At 43.1% G+C, this 17,554-nt stretch overlaps 2 protein-coding genes across 9 annotated transcripts in view; one reads left to right on the top strand and one right to left on the bottom strand.

Moving 5' to 3' along the window:
• LOC140455040 (uncharacterized) overlaps positions 1–9,763 on the bottom strand; it is a 48,379-nt gene extending 38,616 nt beyond the window's left edge. Inside the window, exons 1-2 of the mRNA XM_072549709.1 lie at positions 9,396–9,763; positions 1,008–1,134 (exon numbers count right to left, since the gene is read on the bottom strand). Coding sequence (XP_072405810.1) covers positions 1,008–1,009 — 2 coding nt within the window. The 5' untranslated portion in view covers positions 1,010–1,134; positions 9,396–9,763. The remainder of the gene's footprint in view (positions 1–1,007; positions 1,135–9,395) is intronic.
• The window catches only part of LOC140455148 (ras/Rap GTPase-activating protein SynGAP-like), a 1,171,996-nt gene that overhangs the window by 964,279 nt on the left and 190,163 nt on the right, over positions 1–17,554 (top strand). For all 8 annotated transcript variants that reach the window (XM_072549832.1, XM_072549831.1, XM_072549829.1 and 5 more), the window contains one exon: positions 16,431–16,526. In XM_072549832.1, the coding sequence (XP_072405933.1) occupies positions 16,431–16,526 (96 nt within the window). The remainder of the gene's footprint in view (positions 1–16,430; positions 16,527–17,554) is intronic.

The raw sequence follows: 17,554 nt of genomic DNA, 5'->3' as shown, positions 1-17,554 counted from the left end.
AACTTCTGGTTTTTTTTTAAACGTCCATTAGATCACCCTTCAATCACAGAACGGTGCCATTCAGCTCATCAACTCTCCACTAACCCGCTGAAGAGCATCTCACCCAGACCCAACCATGTCCCCACACCCCTACCCGCACCCTATCCCTGGAATTCCCATGGCTAATCCGCCTAGCCTGCACATCCCCAGACAGGAAGGGGCAATTTAGCTTGGCCAATCTACCCTGACCTGCACATCTTTGGCCTGAGGAAACCGGAGCACCCGGAGGAAACCCATGACCAGGGAGAATGTGCAAACCCCAAGCAGGCAGTCGCCCGAGGCTGGGATCAAACCTGGCGCTGTGAGGCAGCAGAACTAACCACTGAGCCGCCGGGTCTGACTCTATTCAACTGAACTCAAGAGAATGCCATGTCTGTGCAGCCTGCCCTCTTAATTCAAATTTCTCTGGTTTTTTCAGAAACAGAGATTCTAATTGTTCACTAAAGTAACAGCCTTTAGCAATGTCAGTAGACAAATACTTGATGTGTTTGTATGAAATTCCTGGCTGGCCTATAGCTTAAAGGGCTAATCCATTTCAAATGAACAGATTGATGCTTCTGCTCAGATAATGAGGAGCAACATCATCTCAGAAGCAGATCAAACATTTCATCAGCTAATATCACCCTCAGTGATAACTAGAGGCAGACACAGCTTGTTATCACAGCTAGTACTGTGACACTATCAGGCTGTGGTAATTTAATAATGGTTCAGTTTATAGGGTTAGTAATTGGATACAATATTATAAAATGAGACTGTGGTTTCTGTTTAAACCTAACTGAGTTGAGGTGTTGTTCATTAGTGACAGGCATCCAGAACTTGAGGCTTTATTTAAGTCAGTACAGAAATAGCACTTCCCAGTCTTGGCTGGTTTGGAAACCCGAAAAGGACAATATTGTGAGGGCTGCTTCAAGTTGGGAGACAGTCTATTCCCACTAAGACAAACTACAAGGAAAATAAAAATAACTTGCATTTGTTTAGTGCCTATCACAGACTTGGAACATTCCAAATCACTTCACAGCCAACAGAGTGTCTTTCGAAGTGGAGTCACTGTTGTAGAGTAGGAGGCGTAGCAGCCATTTCGTGTACAGCGAACACCTACAAAACAGCAACAAATCAATGATCAGAACATTGTCATTCACGATTACTGGTAGAGGGGTAAACATTGGCCAGGAGCTGCAAAAGAACAGTTAGACAATTCTGAAACTAATTACCAAAAAGGGGGCCTTTCAACAGCTGACATTACCCACAGAGAACAAGATTATCAGGATTGCAGAGAGGGAGTCAGAGCTAAGTAACCAAACAGTCAACCCAGCAACAAGCCATTGCTGATACAAACCCAGACCTGAATCAGAAAGAAAAGCACCTTTCTACAATAGCTAACAATATTGAAAGGAATACACAGCCACATGGAAAATAACAGGTGAAGGAAGAGCTGTGTCACGGATTGTGTCTACTCATATGCTAAAACTCATGACCACTGAACTTAATTACAGCATACCAATCTACTAACTATAACCTACCTGAACTCCACATTCGATTCCAGCTTGAAATAAATCCTTGGGTAACCACTATTTCTTAGACAGACCATCTGAATCCCTCAATTAGATTCCAGTCTGTAACTCATTCCCAAGTATTCATGGTCTCTGAGGGAACCAAGGGATCTTTCAAAGAACTATGAGCCTACACACTAAAGTCTCTTGGTTCAGTAACACTCCTCAGACCCTTACCATTAACTATATAAGTTTTGCTCTGATTTGCTTTTCTAAAATGTAGCACCTCGCATTTATCTAAATTAAACTTCATCTGCCACTCAGCCCATTGGCCCATCTGATCATGATCCCATTGTCCTCTGAGGTAACCTTCTTCACTGCCCACTACACCTCCAATTTTGGTGTCATCTGCAAACTTACTAACTATACCTCCTATGTTCATTTCCAAATCATTGATATCATATACACAACAAATACACAGCCACTGAGATAAGTGCACATACAGATACATACACAGACATAATATGTACATAGATGCATGGAACACAGAACAGCACAGCAATAGGAACAGACTCTTTGGTCCATGCATATCAAAAAGAGAGACAGAAATAGATGCGCACCCACATACAGTTAAATATGCATACACATACGAAAAGAAAGGCAGATACAGATGTACACTGATAGTGACAGAAGCACATATATTACTGATATAGTAAAGTCCATATGGACAACATCCACCACCCTACCCTAAATCATCTTCATCAAAAAACTCAAGCAAATTTGAGACAAGACCTCTTTGCACAAAGCCCTAATAAATCTATTGTCTTCCAAATGTGAGTAAATCCTGTCTCCAAGAATCTTTTCCAATAATTTCCCTACCATTGATATAAGGCTCACTGGCCCATAACATGCTGTTGTCCTTCTTAAACAAAGCAACAGCGTTGACTATTCTCCAGGCTTGAGACCTTGCCTTTGGATAAAGAGGATACAAAGATCTCCTCCCCTACCTTCCTCAGTATCCTGTGATATATCCCTCAGGCCCTAGGCACTTAGCTCTACCTTAATGTTTTTCAAGACACCCAACTCCACCTCCTTAATATTGACATGCTCAAGAACATGAACATACCCCTCCTGAATCTTACCATCATCCTTGGTGAATACTGATAGCAAGTACTCATTAAGGACCTCACCCACTTCCTCTGGCTCCACACATAAATTCCCTCCTTTGTCCTAGAGTGGACCTACCCATTCCCAATCTACCCTCTTGCTCATAAAAATACGTGTAAAATGTGTCATTAGTCCTACAATGGCCTTGGTCATAGAAGACAAAGGGCAGTTGTGAAGGGGTGTTTTCTGACTGGAGGTCTGTGACCAGTGGTATTCTGCAAGGATCAGCGCTGGCACCTCTTTTGTTCGTAATATAAGCAAATGATTTGGATGAAAATATAAGTGGAACGATTAGCAAGTTTGTAGATGACGCAAAAATTGGTGGAGCTGTGGGTAGTGAGAAAGGTTGTCAAATGACTCCAGAGGATATAGATTAGTTGGAGACTTAGGCAGAGAAATGACAGATGGAGTTTAACCTGGACAGCTCGGAGATGATGCATTTTGGGAGGTCAAGAGCAAGAGGAAAGTATACAGTAAGATCTTCAAGGTGTTCTGGGCCTCAAGGAGACCCCGCTCCAAGTACAGCAGCGACAATGCCGATGCCCAGGACACCAAATCCCCATTCCAGGCACTGCCACCACTAAGAGTCCAGGCTCCAGGCCTGCCACAGCCAGGAGTCCCGCTCAGTGCACCACCATCGCGCCAGGAGTCTGCAGCCAGAGATGTACAGGGGAATCTTGGAATGCAAGTCCATAGCTTCCTCAAAGTGGCCACACAAGTGGACAAGGGGTGTTAAAGAAGGCATCCAGCATGCTTACCCTCATAGTTTGGGGCACTGACTATAAAAGTTATCAAGTCATGTTGCAGCTCTATGTAACCTTAGTTTGGCCACATTCGGAGTCTTGTACGCGGTTCTGGTCGCCGCAGATATGATAGCAACATTTAAGGCATTTAGATGCATAAACAAGCAGAGAGGGATACAGAAAATGTGTAGGCAAATGCAATTAGTCTAGAATGGAATCACTGGCCGGACCAAAGGGCCTGTTCCTCTGGTGTACTGTTCTATGATATACATGTGCTCATCTTTGTGTTATAATCCCAGTTTATGTTATAAGCAAACAAGTCAAATCCCATACTGACACCTGGCTTGCTAGATCATATTTTAATCTGTTTTTGGTTTTAACAAAGTGATCTCTTGCAAGTGAGTCATAATCATGCAATGCTACAGATTTTGTTTGAACGGTAAAATGTAAGTTTATTAACAAAAGAATTGAAGATAAAATAGAATAAACCAAACCAACTACTTTTTTATACAAATTCAAAGATATTAAACGCATAGTAAACATATAACCATATTAATCCCCAAAACACTCGCCTAAAAATTAAAAGGAAAACAGCTTTTGTAATCTACTCCCTTGTGCAGATCCAAAAACACATCTCATACAATATTCACTCCAGAATCCTCGTATCGAACACCTTTGTAAGTTTAACTGATTTCAGCTTATAGATGCTTCACCCTAGAGCTATTATACCCTTTAGCTTAAATGTACTCAACTTTAAGTAAACTCATTATTCCAACACTTCTGGAGTGGGACTAACACTAACTTTCTCTCTTCACTATCGCCTTCCCTTCACAGGAGTGCTGATCTATATAGCCATCTTCATCCTCGGGCTTCACAGGACTTCCTGTCAAAGTAAAATTGAAACCAAGTTTTCCTCTCTATGAAATGGGTGTTTCCTTTAACTTAAAAGAAGTCCCTTAAGTCTCTAACTAGCCATAATTTACCTTGCAGAGCAATCCAGGAGAAAATAAACTTCAATTGTGGTGCACAAAAAAAATCCATTAAAGCTAGGCCTCAAAAACTGTTTTAAAAGTAATCATTGTAAAAGAAATACTTACAAGTTATTAATTTCACACACACACACACACACACACAAAACCCACAGGTTACATGTAAACATGGGCAGCCCTCAGATAGTGAATGGATTCCTTTCTGGAGTCCATTTGCAAGTTGATTTGAACTCAAGTCAGAGCACAATGTAAAGCAGCTGTCTCTAAGTACAAGAAATGGTTATACGGTGGGTTTTAAGTTACAACCATGTACAGGATTACGTTTGTAGGTGTGAGAATTCATAAGTGGGACACTTATAAACCAGGGACCCACTGCATATAATATCACATGGTTTACGTTAAACTTGTAACTCACATTATGTGTGTAGTGGGACCCAGTAGATTACATTGCCAAAGATAACAAGAACTAATGCTGCAATACTGACCACATTAGCTGCATAATCTCCAAACAATGGCCAGCAAGTCAACCTACAAACCATAGCAGTCAATAATCCATGAGCAAATTGTAAACTGCTGACCCAACTATTGTACTGTACTACTGACTGAGTTTTTTGAAAAAGTGACAAAGAGGATTGATGGAAGGCAGAGCAGTAGACATCATCTGTCTGGACTTCAGTAAGGCGTGTGACAAGGCTCCACATTGTAGACTGGTTAACAAGATTACATCACATGGAATACAGGGAGGACTAGCTACTTGGATATTTAACTGGCTCAAAGGTAGGAGGCAGAGCGCGTTGGTGGAGAGTTGCTTTTCGGACAAGAGACCTATGACAGGTGGCATGCCTCAAGGTTCCAGTGCTTTTTGTCATTTATGTAAACGTTTGGATGTGAATACTGGAGGTATGGTTAGTAAGTTTGCAGATGATACCAAAAATTGGAGGTGTAGTAAACAGTGAAGAAGGTTACCTCAGAGAACAACAGGACTTTGATCGGATGAGCCAATGAGCTGAGGAGTGGCAGATGGAGTTTAATTTAGATAAAGGTGAGGTGCTGCATTTTGGAAAGGCAAATCAGGGCAGGACATATACACTTAGGCCCTGAAGAATGTTGCCAAACAAAGAGAACTTGAGTGTGGGTTCATGGTTCCTTGAAAGTGGAATCACAGTTTTACAGAGTGGTGAAGAAAGCATTAGGTACACTTGCCTTCACTGGTCATTTTGCGGATCTACAGGACATTGGTTAGGTCACTTTTGGAACACTACATTCAATTCTGGCCTCCCTGCTATTGGAAAGATGTTGTAAAACTTGAAAAGATTTACAAGGATAATGCCAGGATTGAAGGGCTTGAACAATACAGAAAGACTAAATAGGCTGGGGCTATTTTTGCTGGAGCATCGGAGGCTGAGGTGTGACCTCACAGAAGTTTGTAAAATCATGAGGGGCATGGATAGAGTGAAAAGACGAGATCTTTTCCCCCCAAGGTAGGGGACTCTGAAACTAGAGGGCATAGGTTTAAGGTGAAAGGGGAAAGATATAAAAGGGACCTAAATGGGCAAGTTTTTAATGCAGAGGGTGGTGAGTTTATAGAATGAGCTGCCGGATGGACACGAGTAGGAAGGATCTGTTTACATGCTGTACATCTCTATGACTCCATCTACACACACAAGCAGATATATATGCACTCACTGATACATGATGTGTATGTATGTTACTGAAACAAGTATAGATATACACACCTAAATATATAAAATCATACACAGTTAGACATATGTAAAATCACACACACACTTATATACACCAGGTGTAAATATAAATGTTATTAAAATACAGGTATAGGTGCACATACAAATATATGTTATTAAGACACAGGTGTAGATGCAAATACACAAACACTGATTTCAATGTTATTAAGATACAGGTATAGGTGCGCGCGCACACACACAAAACACAGAGCATTCCAGCATAGTACATGCCCTTCGGCCCTCGATGTTGTGCCGACCTGTGAAATCAATCTGAAGCCCATCCAACCTACACTATTCCATTTTCATCTATATGTTTATCCAATGACCATTTAAATGCCTTTACAGTTGGTGACTCTACTACTGTTGCAGGCAGTGCATTCCATGCCCCTACTACTATCGGAGTAAAGAAACGACCTCTGTTACCTGTCTTATAACTCTCACTCCTCAATTTAAAGCTATGTCCCCTCATGGTAGCCATCACCATCCGAGGAAAAAGGCTCTCACTGTCCACCCTATCTAACCCTCTGATTATCTTATATGTCTCAATTAAGTCACCTCTCACACTTCTCTAACAAAAATAGTCTCAAGTCCCTCAACCTTTCCTCGTAAGACTTTCCCTCTATACCAGGCAACATCCTAGTAAATCTCCTCTGAACCCTTTCCAATGCTTCCACAGCCTTCTTATATTGCAGTGACCAGAACTGTACGCAATACTCCAAGTGCGGCCACACCAGAGTTTTGTACAGCTACAACATGACCTCGTGGCTCCAAACCTCAATCTCTCTATCAATAAAAGCTAATACACCATTTACCTTCTTAACAACCCTATCAACCTGGGTGGCAACTTTCAGGGATCTATATACATAGATACCGAGATCCTCTCTGTTCATCTACACTACCAAGAATTTTATCATTAACCCAGTATTCTGGATTCCTGTTATTCCTTCCAAAGTGAATCACCTCACACTTTTCCGCATTAAACTCCATTTGTCACCTTTCAGCCCAGCTCTGCAGCTTATCTATGTCCCTCTGTCCACAATCCTACCGAGTATAATCTGCAAATTTACTAACTGATCCTTCTACACCCTCATCTAGGTCAGTTATAAAAATGACCAACAGCAGTGTCCCCAAAACAGATAATTTCAGTGCACCACTAGTAACTGAACTCCGTTTCCCATCAACCATCCACCTCTGTCTTCTTTCAGCTGACCAATTTCTGATCCAAACCGCAATCATCCTCAATCCCATGCCTCCATATTTTGTGCAATAGCCTACTGCGGGGAACCTTATTGAATGCCTTACTGAAATCCATATACAACACATCAACTGCTTTACTCTCATCTACCGGTTTGATCACCTTCTCAAATAATTCAATAAGGTTTGTGAGGCACAACCTGCCTATTTCACAAAACCATGTTGACTATCCTTAATCAATCAATCTGTTCCTTTCTAGATGTTATTACAATACAGGTATAGGTGTAGACACACACACACACACGAACATAGATGTTATTAAGATACAACTATAGATGCAAACGCACGCACAGATATAAATGTTATAAGACACAGGTATAAATACACTAACACCGATACATTATAATGTAATAAATCTCCAATATTGTTGCGCTCGCGCACACACAGACATATACATACACTCACATATAAAATCACACTCTGATATATATATATATTTTAAAAATCACACAAACATATATAAAATCACACACACTAATATACATACATAAAACACATAAAGAAAATCACATTTATATTAAATCACACACTGATATATATAAAATCACGTAAGCTGATAGATACATATAAAATCACACACACATATATAAATAAAATCACACACTCAGATATATATATAATTATATACACTAAGATATATATGAAATCACATGCACACATATATTATACACATATAATTACAAACACTGACATATATATAATCATACACGAATATATTTATAATCACACACACTGAAATATATAATCATACATTGATATATTTATAATCACACACTGATAAATATATAATCACACTGTTAGATATAGATAATCACACTGACATATAATCTCACACATACTGATATATAGATGTATAATCACACATACTGATATAGAGATATATATATTATCACACAGTGATAGAGATATATATTTATAAACTCACACACTGATAGAGATATATATGTTTATAATCAAACATACTGATCGATATTTATAATCACACACTGATAGATGAATATTTATAATCATATGCACTGATATATATATATCTATCAGTGTGTGCGATTATAAATATATCTATTTATAATCACACACACACACACACTGATAGAAATATATAAAAATCACACACACTAATAGATATATAGAATCACACATACGGATAGAAATATATCACACACTGATAGATACATATAATCACATACATTGATAGACATAACTAAGATCACACACAGATAGATATATTTATAATAATACACACTATATATATCAAAATAATATGCACTGATAGATATTTACAAACACATACACTGACAGAAATATTTATAATATCACAGATATATATAAACACACACACTGATACATAATCACACACAGATATTTATAATCACACACACACAGACAGATATTTATAATTGCACACACTGATAGAGATATACATATTTATAATCACGCACACTGATTTTATATATATATAAAAAATTATATATAAAAAAAACACACACACTGATAGAGATATATATACACACACACACTGATTGATAGATAGATATAATCACACACACAGATAGCGTTTATATAAAATCACACACACTGATAGATATATGTATATAACCACACAATGATAGAGAGGTGTATATAATCACACACGATAGATATATATAATCGAACACTGATAGAGATATATAATCACACACTGATAGTAATATATATACTTATAAACAGTGATAGACAGATATATAATCACATACACTGACTGACAGATATATAAAATCACACACACATATATATATAATCACACACAGTGACAGATGTATATTTACACACACTAACAGAGATACAGATATAGATAGATTTACAATCAGACCCAGTGTTGTATAGATATATCTGACCCACAGTGATCTGTAAACACTCTCAGTGCCTGTCCAGGACTCTCTCTGTCTCTCTGTCTCTCTCACGGTGTTTTCAGGGGGATGTCACTGAACAAACCTCTCACTGTTGCAGGAGAAGCCTCTGCGGCTCCATCTTGGGTCAGAGTGTCCCCTCAGCCCGGGGCTCGGGGCTCGGGGCTCGGGGCTCTCAGGGGCCGGCGGCCAGGCCCAGCGGCTCCGGGCTCCGGGCTCCGGCCTCAGGCCTCAGGCCTGTGCTCTCACCGAGGCCCCGACGCTGGGTACTCACCGGCAGCGGGCACGACCACGGGATCCGGATCCGGATCCGGATAGGGATCGGCATCCAGATCCAAATCCGGCTCCCACCGGCACGGACGGCCCGAGCACCGGAGCGGGACTTGAAACCGACACGGGGAGGAGCTAGAAACCGACACGGGGAGGAGCGAGAAACTGACACCGGGAGGAGCTAGAAACAGAGGGAGGAGCTAGAAACTGACATAGGGAGGAGCTAGAAACAGAGGGAGGAGCTAGAAACTGACACAGGGAGGAGCTAGAAACTGACACAGGGAGGAGCTAGAAACTGACACAGGGAGGAACTAGAAACAGAGGGAGGAGCTAGAAACTGACATAGGGAGGAGCTAGAAACAGAGGGAGGAGCTAGAAACTGACACAGGGAGGAGCTAGAAACTGACACGGGGAGGAGCGAGAAACAGAGGGAGGAGCTAGAAACTGACACAGGGAGGAGCGAGAAACTGACACGGGGAGGAGCGAGAAACAGAGGGAGGAGCTAGAAACTGACACAGGGAGGAGCTAGAAACTGACACGGGGAGGAGCGAGAAACAGAGGGAGGAGCTAGAAACTGACACAGGGAGGAGCTAGAAACAGAGGGAGGAGCTAGAAACTGACACAGGGAGGAGCTAGAAACTGACACAGGGAGGAGCTAGAAACTGACACAGGGAGGAACTAGAAACAGAGGGAGGAGCTAGAAACTGACACAGGGAGGAGCTAGAAACTGACACAGGGAGGAACTAGAAACAGAGGGAGGAGCTAGAAACTGACACAGGGAGGAGCTAGAAACAGAGGGAGGAGCTAGAAACTGACACAGGGAGGAGCTAGAAACAGAGGGAGGAGCTAGAAACTGACACAGGGAGGATCTGGAAACTGACACAGGGAGGAGCTAGAAACTGACACAAGGAGGAGCTAGAAACTGACACAGGGAGGAGCTAAAACTGACACAGGGAGGAGCTAGAAACAGAGGGAGGAGCTAGAAACAGACACAGGGAGGAGCTAGAAACAGAGGGAGGAGCTAGAAACTGACACAGGGAGGATCTGGAAACTGACACAGGGAGGAGCTAAAACTGACACAGGGAGGAGCTAAAACTGACACAGGGAGGAGCTAAAACTGACACAGGGAGGAGCTAGAAACAGAGGGAGGAGCTAGAAACAGACACAGGGAGGAGCTAGAAACAGAGGGAGGAGCTAGAAACTGACACAGGGAGGAGCTAGAAACCGATATAGGGAGGATCTAGAAACCGACACAGGGAGGAGCTAGAAACCGACACAAGGAGGAGCTAGAAACCGACACAGGGCGGAGCTAGAAACAGAGGGAGGAGCTAGAAACAGAGGGAGGAGCTAGAAACTGACACAGGGAGGATCTGGAAACTGACACAGGGAGGAGCTAGAAACGGTCATAGGGAGGAACTAGAAACCAACACAGGGAGGAGTTAGAAACTGACAAGGGGAGGAGCTAAAAACAGACAGGGAGGAGGTAGAAAAGGGCAGTGGGCGGAGCTAGTAACCGTCAGAGAGGGAAACCTAGTAACTATCAGAGGGCGGAGCTAGAAACCGACCGGTGAGGTAGGGTGGGATCGAGCCAATGGTTGGGGGAATTGAGCTGTGAAGGGGCTGGAGCCTGTGGAGGGAGGTGGAGCCAGTAAAGGGGTGGAGCACGTGCAGGGAGGTGGAGCCAGTAAAAGGGTGGAGCACGTGCAGGGAGGTGGAGCCAGTAAAGGGGTGGAGCACGTGCAGGGAGGTGGAGCCAGTAAAGGGGTGGAGCACGTGCAGGGAGGTGGAGCATGTGCAGGGAGGTGGAGCTAGTGAAGGGCTGAAGACTGTAAAGGGGGTGGAGCCTTGAAGGGATGGAGCTTTGGGCAAGGACAATGTCTTTGTGTGGGATTGGGGCCTCGAGGTCAGGGTTGTGTCTGCGAAGGGGTGGGGATTCCTGCTGGAGGTTATCCGGTCGTGAGCGTGATGTCTGGGTGCCGGGTATGGGAAGGGGTCTACATGGCAAGGGGCGGTGGGGGGGCTTACATGACAATGGCCATTGTCTATGTGACAATTACCACGCTGTATATGTCAAGGGGCGGAGTCTGTGGTGTAAAGGATGACCTCTATGGGACAATGGGCGGGGTCAGTGGGACAAGGGGCGGGTCTATAAGGCAACGGGCGGGGTCGATTATTACGGAGAGGCGGGTAAGGGGCGGGATAATTGCGCAGGACAAGGTCTTGGGGCGCGTGGGCGGGGCTTGGTGGGTGGATTAGGGCAGAGGTATTAGATAGCAGGAATATAACACAGAGTATAAACACTGAGAGTAATAAACAACTCATGGATTAAAGAACATGCGAATATATTATTAAACCCTCGAAGTATTACAACTTCAGGCAGCATAGTGGCTCAGTAGTTAGCACTGGTGCCTCACAGTGCCAGGGAACATGGTTAATTCCTCCCTCAGGTGACTGTCTGTGTGGAGTTTCCACATTCTCCAGTTATCTGCATGGGTTTCCTGCCCATGGTCCAAAGGTGTGCAGGTTGGGTGGATGCTAAGTTACCCATAGTGTGCATTAGGGATGTGTAAGTTTGCTGCGTTAGCATTGAGAATTACAGGGATAGGGTAGGGAGATGGGCCTGGGTGGGATACTCTTCGGTGGGTTGGTGTGGACTTGTTGGGCTGAATGGCCTGTTACCATGCTGTAGGGATTCTACACATAACATCTAGGGTGTTAAACACTTTGAACATTAAACAACTGGAATATCAATACCAAGCATATGCCACACGGTGTTAAACACCCAGAGGATTATACACCCATAGTACTTGACACCACAAGCACCCAACATCCTGTGTACTAATTGCCGAAAATATTTGCAAGGCGCCAATCCCCAACCCCCATAAAGCAGAACATTGCAGGGTATTAAGATAAGTCTTTAAGAAGTAGGAGCTTTATATTTAATGTTGCTTGGAAGATGTAAGTTTTGAAGGTTTATGGAAGATGGATGTATTTCAAGTAGTGAAGAAATGCCGAGTGTCATTTCTTTAAAACAGGTAATTTAAAGCACTGCCAATGTTATGTTAACTAGTTACTTTACCTATATGGAATAACTTTTGTTTTGATAATAAACCCATAATTATGTTAAGAAATTTGGTTGACATATTGTGTTGTTTAAAATCTGATGTAGATAAGGTATTTGATTGGTCATCTTGATAATTGAGAAACGTATTTTTACTGTCTGTTGTGACCCCTGGAGTAGTGGGACTGGAGCAGTATTAGAGTCTAGATTAGAATGGTGCTGGAAAAGCACAGCAGGTCAGGCAGCATCCAAGGAGCAGGAAAATCGACGTTTCGGGCAAAAGCCCTTCATCAGGAATACAGGTAGAGAGCCCGAAGGGTGGAGAGATAAATGAGAGGAGGGTGGGGTGTGGGGAGAAAGTAGCATAGAGTACAATAAGTGAGTGGGGGAGGGGATGAAGGTGATAGGATGGGGGTGTGTGGAATGGATAGGTGGAAAAGAAGTTAGGCAGGTAGGACAAGTCATGGGGACAGCGCTGAGCTGGAAGTTTGGAACCACCCCAGTTCCAAACTTCCAGCTCAGCACTGTCCCCATGACTTGTCCTACCTGCCTATCTTCTTTTCCACCTATCCACTCCACCCCCTCCCCCCTGACCTATCACCTTCATCCCCTCCCCCACTCACCCATTGTACTCTATACTACTCTCTCCCCACCCCCACCCTCTTCTAGCTTATCTCTCCACCCTTCAGGCTCTCTACCTTTATTCCTGATGAAGGGCTTTTGCCCGAAACGTCGATTTTACTGCACCTCAGATGCTGCCTGAACTGCTGTGCTTTTCCAGCACCATTCTAATCTAGACTCTGGTTTCCAGCATCTGCAGTCATTGTTTTTACCTGGAGCAGAATTAGACTCTTACATCCGCAGTCAGAACATAAAAGTAGGGCAGAGAACATGATACGTAACACAAACAAGGTTTAATTGGAAATGGGATACTAATAATTGGAAATTGGTAAAAGGAAACAGCAAAGTTTCTTGTGCTTATGTTAGAATAGCTTTGGCTGACAATTATGAGCTCCATAAATTCAAATCTCTTTTCCATCCTTTCCACAAATCTAAGAAAAACAGAATGTGGTAACATAAAAGGAAGGCAAAATCCCAGGGTCAACAAGGGGCAGCTGGAAACACTACAGAATTTCCTCCTCAGGCCAGACAGAAAGGCTTGCAAAAATATTATGGTAAATATTGGCAATAAGGAACAAACTTTGGGCATCAGTTGTCCACACCGCAAGTGTGGAGTGAGGTAACTTGCTCACAGTTTCCTGGTGGTTTTTAGTGATTAGCTCATGGTTGCTTTCGATTGCAGCAATCCTTAACTCAGTGGCTGGTCAGTTTGACGTTTTGCTTGAGTGAAATATTTTTCTTTCAGAGTGTTTTGTTGCTGATTTTCACAGTGCAATATAATATATATGTGTGTGTTTGTAAGAGAGAGAGAGAACTCAGGTGCCAGCTTATCAGGCAAAAGTATCAAATCCAGCTTCTCAAAGTTAAACATTCTTTTGTAACCAATGAATTTTGCTTCCAATTGTAAAACTAAAACTTGCTTATTTTCTGTGACACAATTTCCATCCTCCAGTTTATATTCTCAAAATAAAAACATATGTACTCGAGAACTAACCACAAAAATAATATTGTTCACAAATAAGGCAGACAGACTTCCAAAAATATTATGCTAACTATTGGTAATAAGGAATAACTTCTGTGCATCAACAGTCCACACTACAAAGGCGGAAAGAGTTCTCACAGTTCTCTTGTAGCTTTTAGTGAATGATCTTTCACACCAGGTGTCACTCTGAGATATGACTTGTCGAGCATTCAGTGGGATCAGAACAATTGGCATTGGAGTAGGACTTTTGAGCCATGGGCTTGTCCGCCCCATCTGTTTTTCTTTATGTTTCCTTTTTTCTCTCTCTCTCTTCTCTCATATTTTTCTCTTCTATTTTGTTTTACCTACCTCTTGGTGAAGATCTCACAGTCGCAGTAACAGCATTGGCAGTAGCAGTGAGGGGACCAAGCAGCACAGACTCGAGTAGGCCCAGCAACATGGACTTGAGTAGGCCCAGCAGCATAAACTTGAGTAGGCCCAGCAACGCGGACCCGAGTAAGCCCAACAGCATGGACTCGAGTAGGCCCAGCAGCGTGGACTCAAGTAGGCCCAGCAGCACAGACTTGAGTAGGCCCAGTAGCGCATTCATGAGGATGCCCAGCAGAGCAGACTCAAGTGGGCCCAGCAGCGTGGACCTGAGGAAGCCCAGCAGTGCGGACCCAAGTGGGCCCAGCAGCGTGACCTCGAGTAGGTTCAGCAGTGGGGACACAAGTGGGCCCAGCAGCACGAACACGAGTAGGCCCAGCAGCACAGACTCGTGGCGGTGGTGTCAGACATGAATTTGGGTTCCTGGCAGCATCTGCATCCAGCACTGATTAATGGAGTTGGTTTTAGAGGTGAGTTTAGGCCCAGCATGAGACCCGGAGCCATCAACAGCAGCTTCATTGGTGAGGCAGACTGGAAGCAGTTTTGGATTTGGGCCGATTCAGTTCCCTGCAGCGCCTGTGGCATCTGCACTGGGGATGTCCAATGAGGACTCATCATGGTGATGGCACCGAAAGTTTGTTCTGGCAGCAGCGCAGTGAAGGGGACTCGTGCCTGGCCTCCAGTTCCATGGCCCATGATGGAGCACATAACAAGAAGGACTTTAAAATTAGACACTCTCTTTATTTCTGCATTTTTCTGCCTTTGTATTCTATATTTTGGCTTATTTTTCTGTGTTTTAAGATGGCGCCAGAGAGTGGCGACTCTATACAACACGACTCGCTGTATTTTGTAACAAGATACACATAACAATAAATAAGTTAAATCAAATCAGCTCAATTCGCACCGGGGAGAGACTCTGTCAGAAGCAATCAGACCATTCCAAGTGGAAGTCAGAAAGAAAGTGAGCATTATCAATGAATCTTGCAGTTCCAATTATTGTGTGGAGTTGGTTGCCGAAGTCAAAGTTCAGGGTTGACACAGTCAGAGATGTTGAGAGAACAATGAAAAAGGAAGAAAATGTCCAGACGAGTAGATTAAGAAGTGGAGGGGTTGCTTGACTATATGTAGGAAGGAAGAAGATTCTGTAAAGATTTGGAAGCTGGAATATAATGGGGGAAAATGTGAGGTTGGTAAAAAGAAAGAAATAAAGATGCAATATTATTTAAACTGGGAGGTTATGGAATGCAGCGGTATGGAGACAGTCCTTGTACCTAACCATAATAAGTTAGCATCCATGTACAGATTGAGTGAAAAGATAGTCACCATTGTCATGGAGTGTAAGAAGTCCTTCATTTGTTGCAAGAAGCATTGATTATAATAGTAGGGAAGTCTTGTTGCAATTTCACAGGCCTTGGGGAGACCTCATTTAGAGTCATGCTACAGTATGGTCCTCATAAGGGAGGATTCATTCATCCCCAGGGCATGATATACTTGAGAGGTTTCACTCTGTGCCTAATGCAGACCTGACCTGGGATAGGATTTGTTTCCACAAGATAGGGGTCAACATGCCAGTGACAGGAACCTTTCTCACTGCCAGCACCTATTAGAAACGTGTCATCTGTGGAAGAGTTGTGATTTCCTGTTGTTAGTGTGTACTTGGAAAGTTACCGTCCTGCACATGAGCAGGGCGTATGGTATTGGGGTGTGCTATAAGTAGAAATGTATTCTGTCGTTCACTGGATTTCTTGCATATGTTGTTCACCCTGATGAACGCTGGGAGTTTATGTGAATGTCAATTAGTTATAAGTTTTTCCTTTCAGGATAAGCTTGAAAAGTCACTAAGTTTCCTGCAACAACAAATGGAGGAGGTCTTTCGGAGCCAGAATGAAGAAGAAACAAATATGATCCAGCTCAAGGTAAGGTTCTACAAAATGATCCTCACCCGTGAACACGTGGACCTGGAGCTCCTCAACTCTAACCAGTAAAGGCCACACAAGAGAATGGCAATCACTTACTAAAGGCTGGTAGGCAAAGTGAACTCGATTGTGCCCATTCCGCAGTTGAATCTCAATTGGTACAAAAGTAGAGTCAGATAAAATGCATTGTAGACAAACACACAGCATTGGCCCATGCTCAATATGAACCCCCTCTCATCACCATTCTAACCGCTGATTGTATTTTCTTCTATTCTCTCTTCCTTCACCTACTGGTTTCCCATTTAAATGTGTCTATGCTGGTCAGATTAATCATTCCATAGTTCCGGATGAAAGAAATTCCCTCCTGGAATTGACTGTGACTATTTTTCAGTTGATCTCCTGGTTCTCGGCAATCTACAAGAGGAGGATCCATCTCCTCGTCAACCCCCATCCAGCCTCTTCAGGATCTTAAAGACGTCAAATAGGTCCCCTTCAATCTTTTCCTTTCTTGAAGGAAAGAACCCAAAACCTGTTCTGAGGAATATTAACTCTGCGGGTCCATCAACACTTCGTCATAGAGTCAGCGTGTGGTGGTGAGAGTGAGGAGGTGTAAGAGGAATGCAGGAGGTGTCCACTTTCTTAAGAAACCCAAGGTCAGATTGTTCTACTGAGACAGACCTGGTGAGGGAAAGAATCAGATGCAGCCAGATCATAGGAATAAAACTTCATCACTCGCAGGCAGCCTGGTGCTCTGAGAGTTTAATACTGACTCTGGCTAAAGTTGGCTTCTCATGTGATACCCCCAAAGCCATTTTTGAGTCGTAATGTGGGAAAAAAATGGCTGCCAGTTAGTGCACACCATGTTCCCACAAACAATGTTGAGATAGGGATCAGATAGCCGGTCTTTTTGACATGTTGATTGAATGATGAACATTGGCCAGGGTTAGCTCCCTCCTCTTTGAAATAGTGCCACTGAGGTCGTTTTGACCCCCCAGAAAGAGCCTCAGTTAAATGTACCACCAGAAAGA

The sequence above is a fragment of the Chiloscyllium punctatum genome, chromosome 30 (genome assembly GCF_047496795.1).
Source record: "Chiloscyllium punctatum isolate Juve2018m chromosome 30, sChiPun1.3, whole genome shotgun sequence".
NCBI lineage: Eukaryota > Metazoa > Chordata > Chondrichthyes > Orectolobiformes > Hemiscylliidae > Chiloscyllium > Chiloscyllium punctatum.
This window is presented reverse-complemented; position numbering and strand designations above follow the sequence as displayed.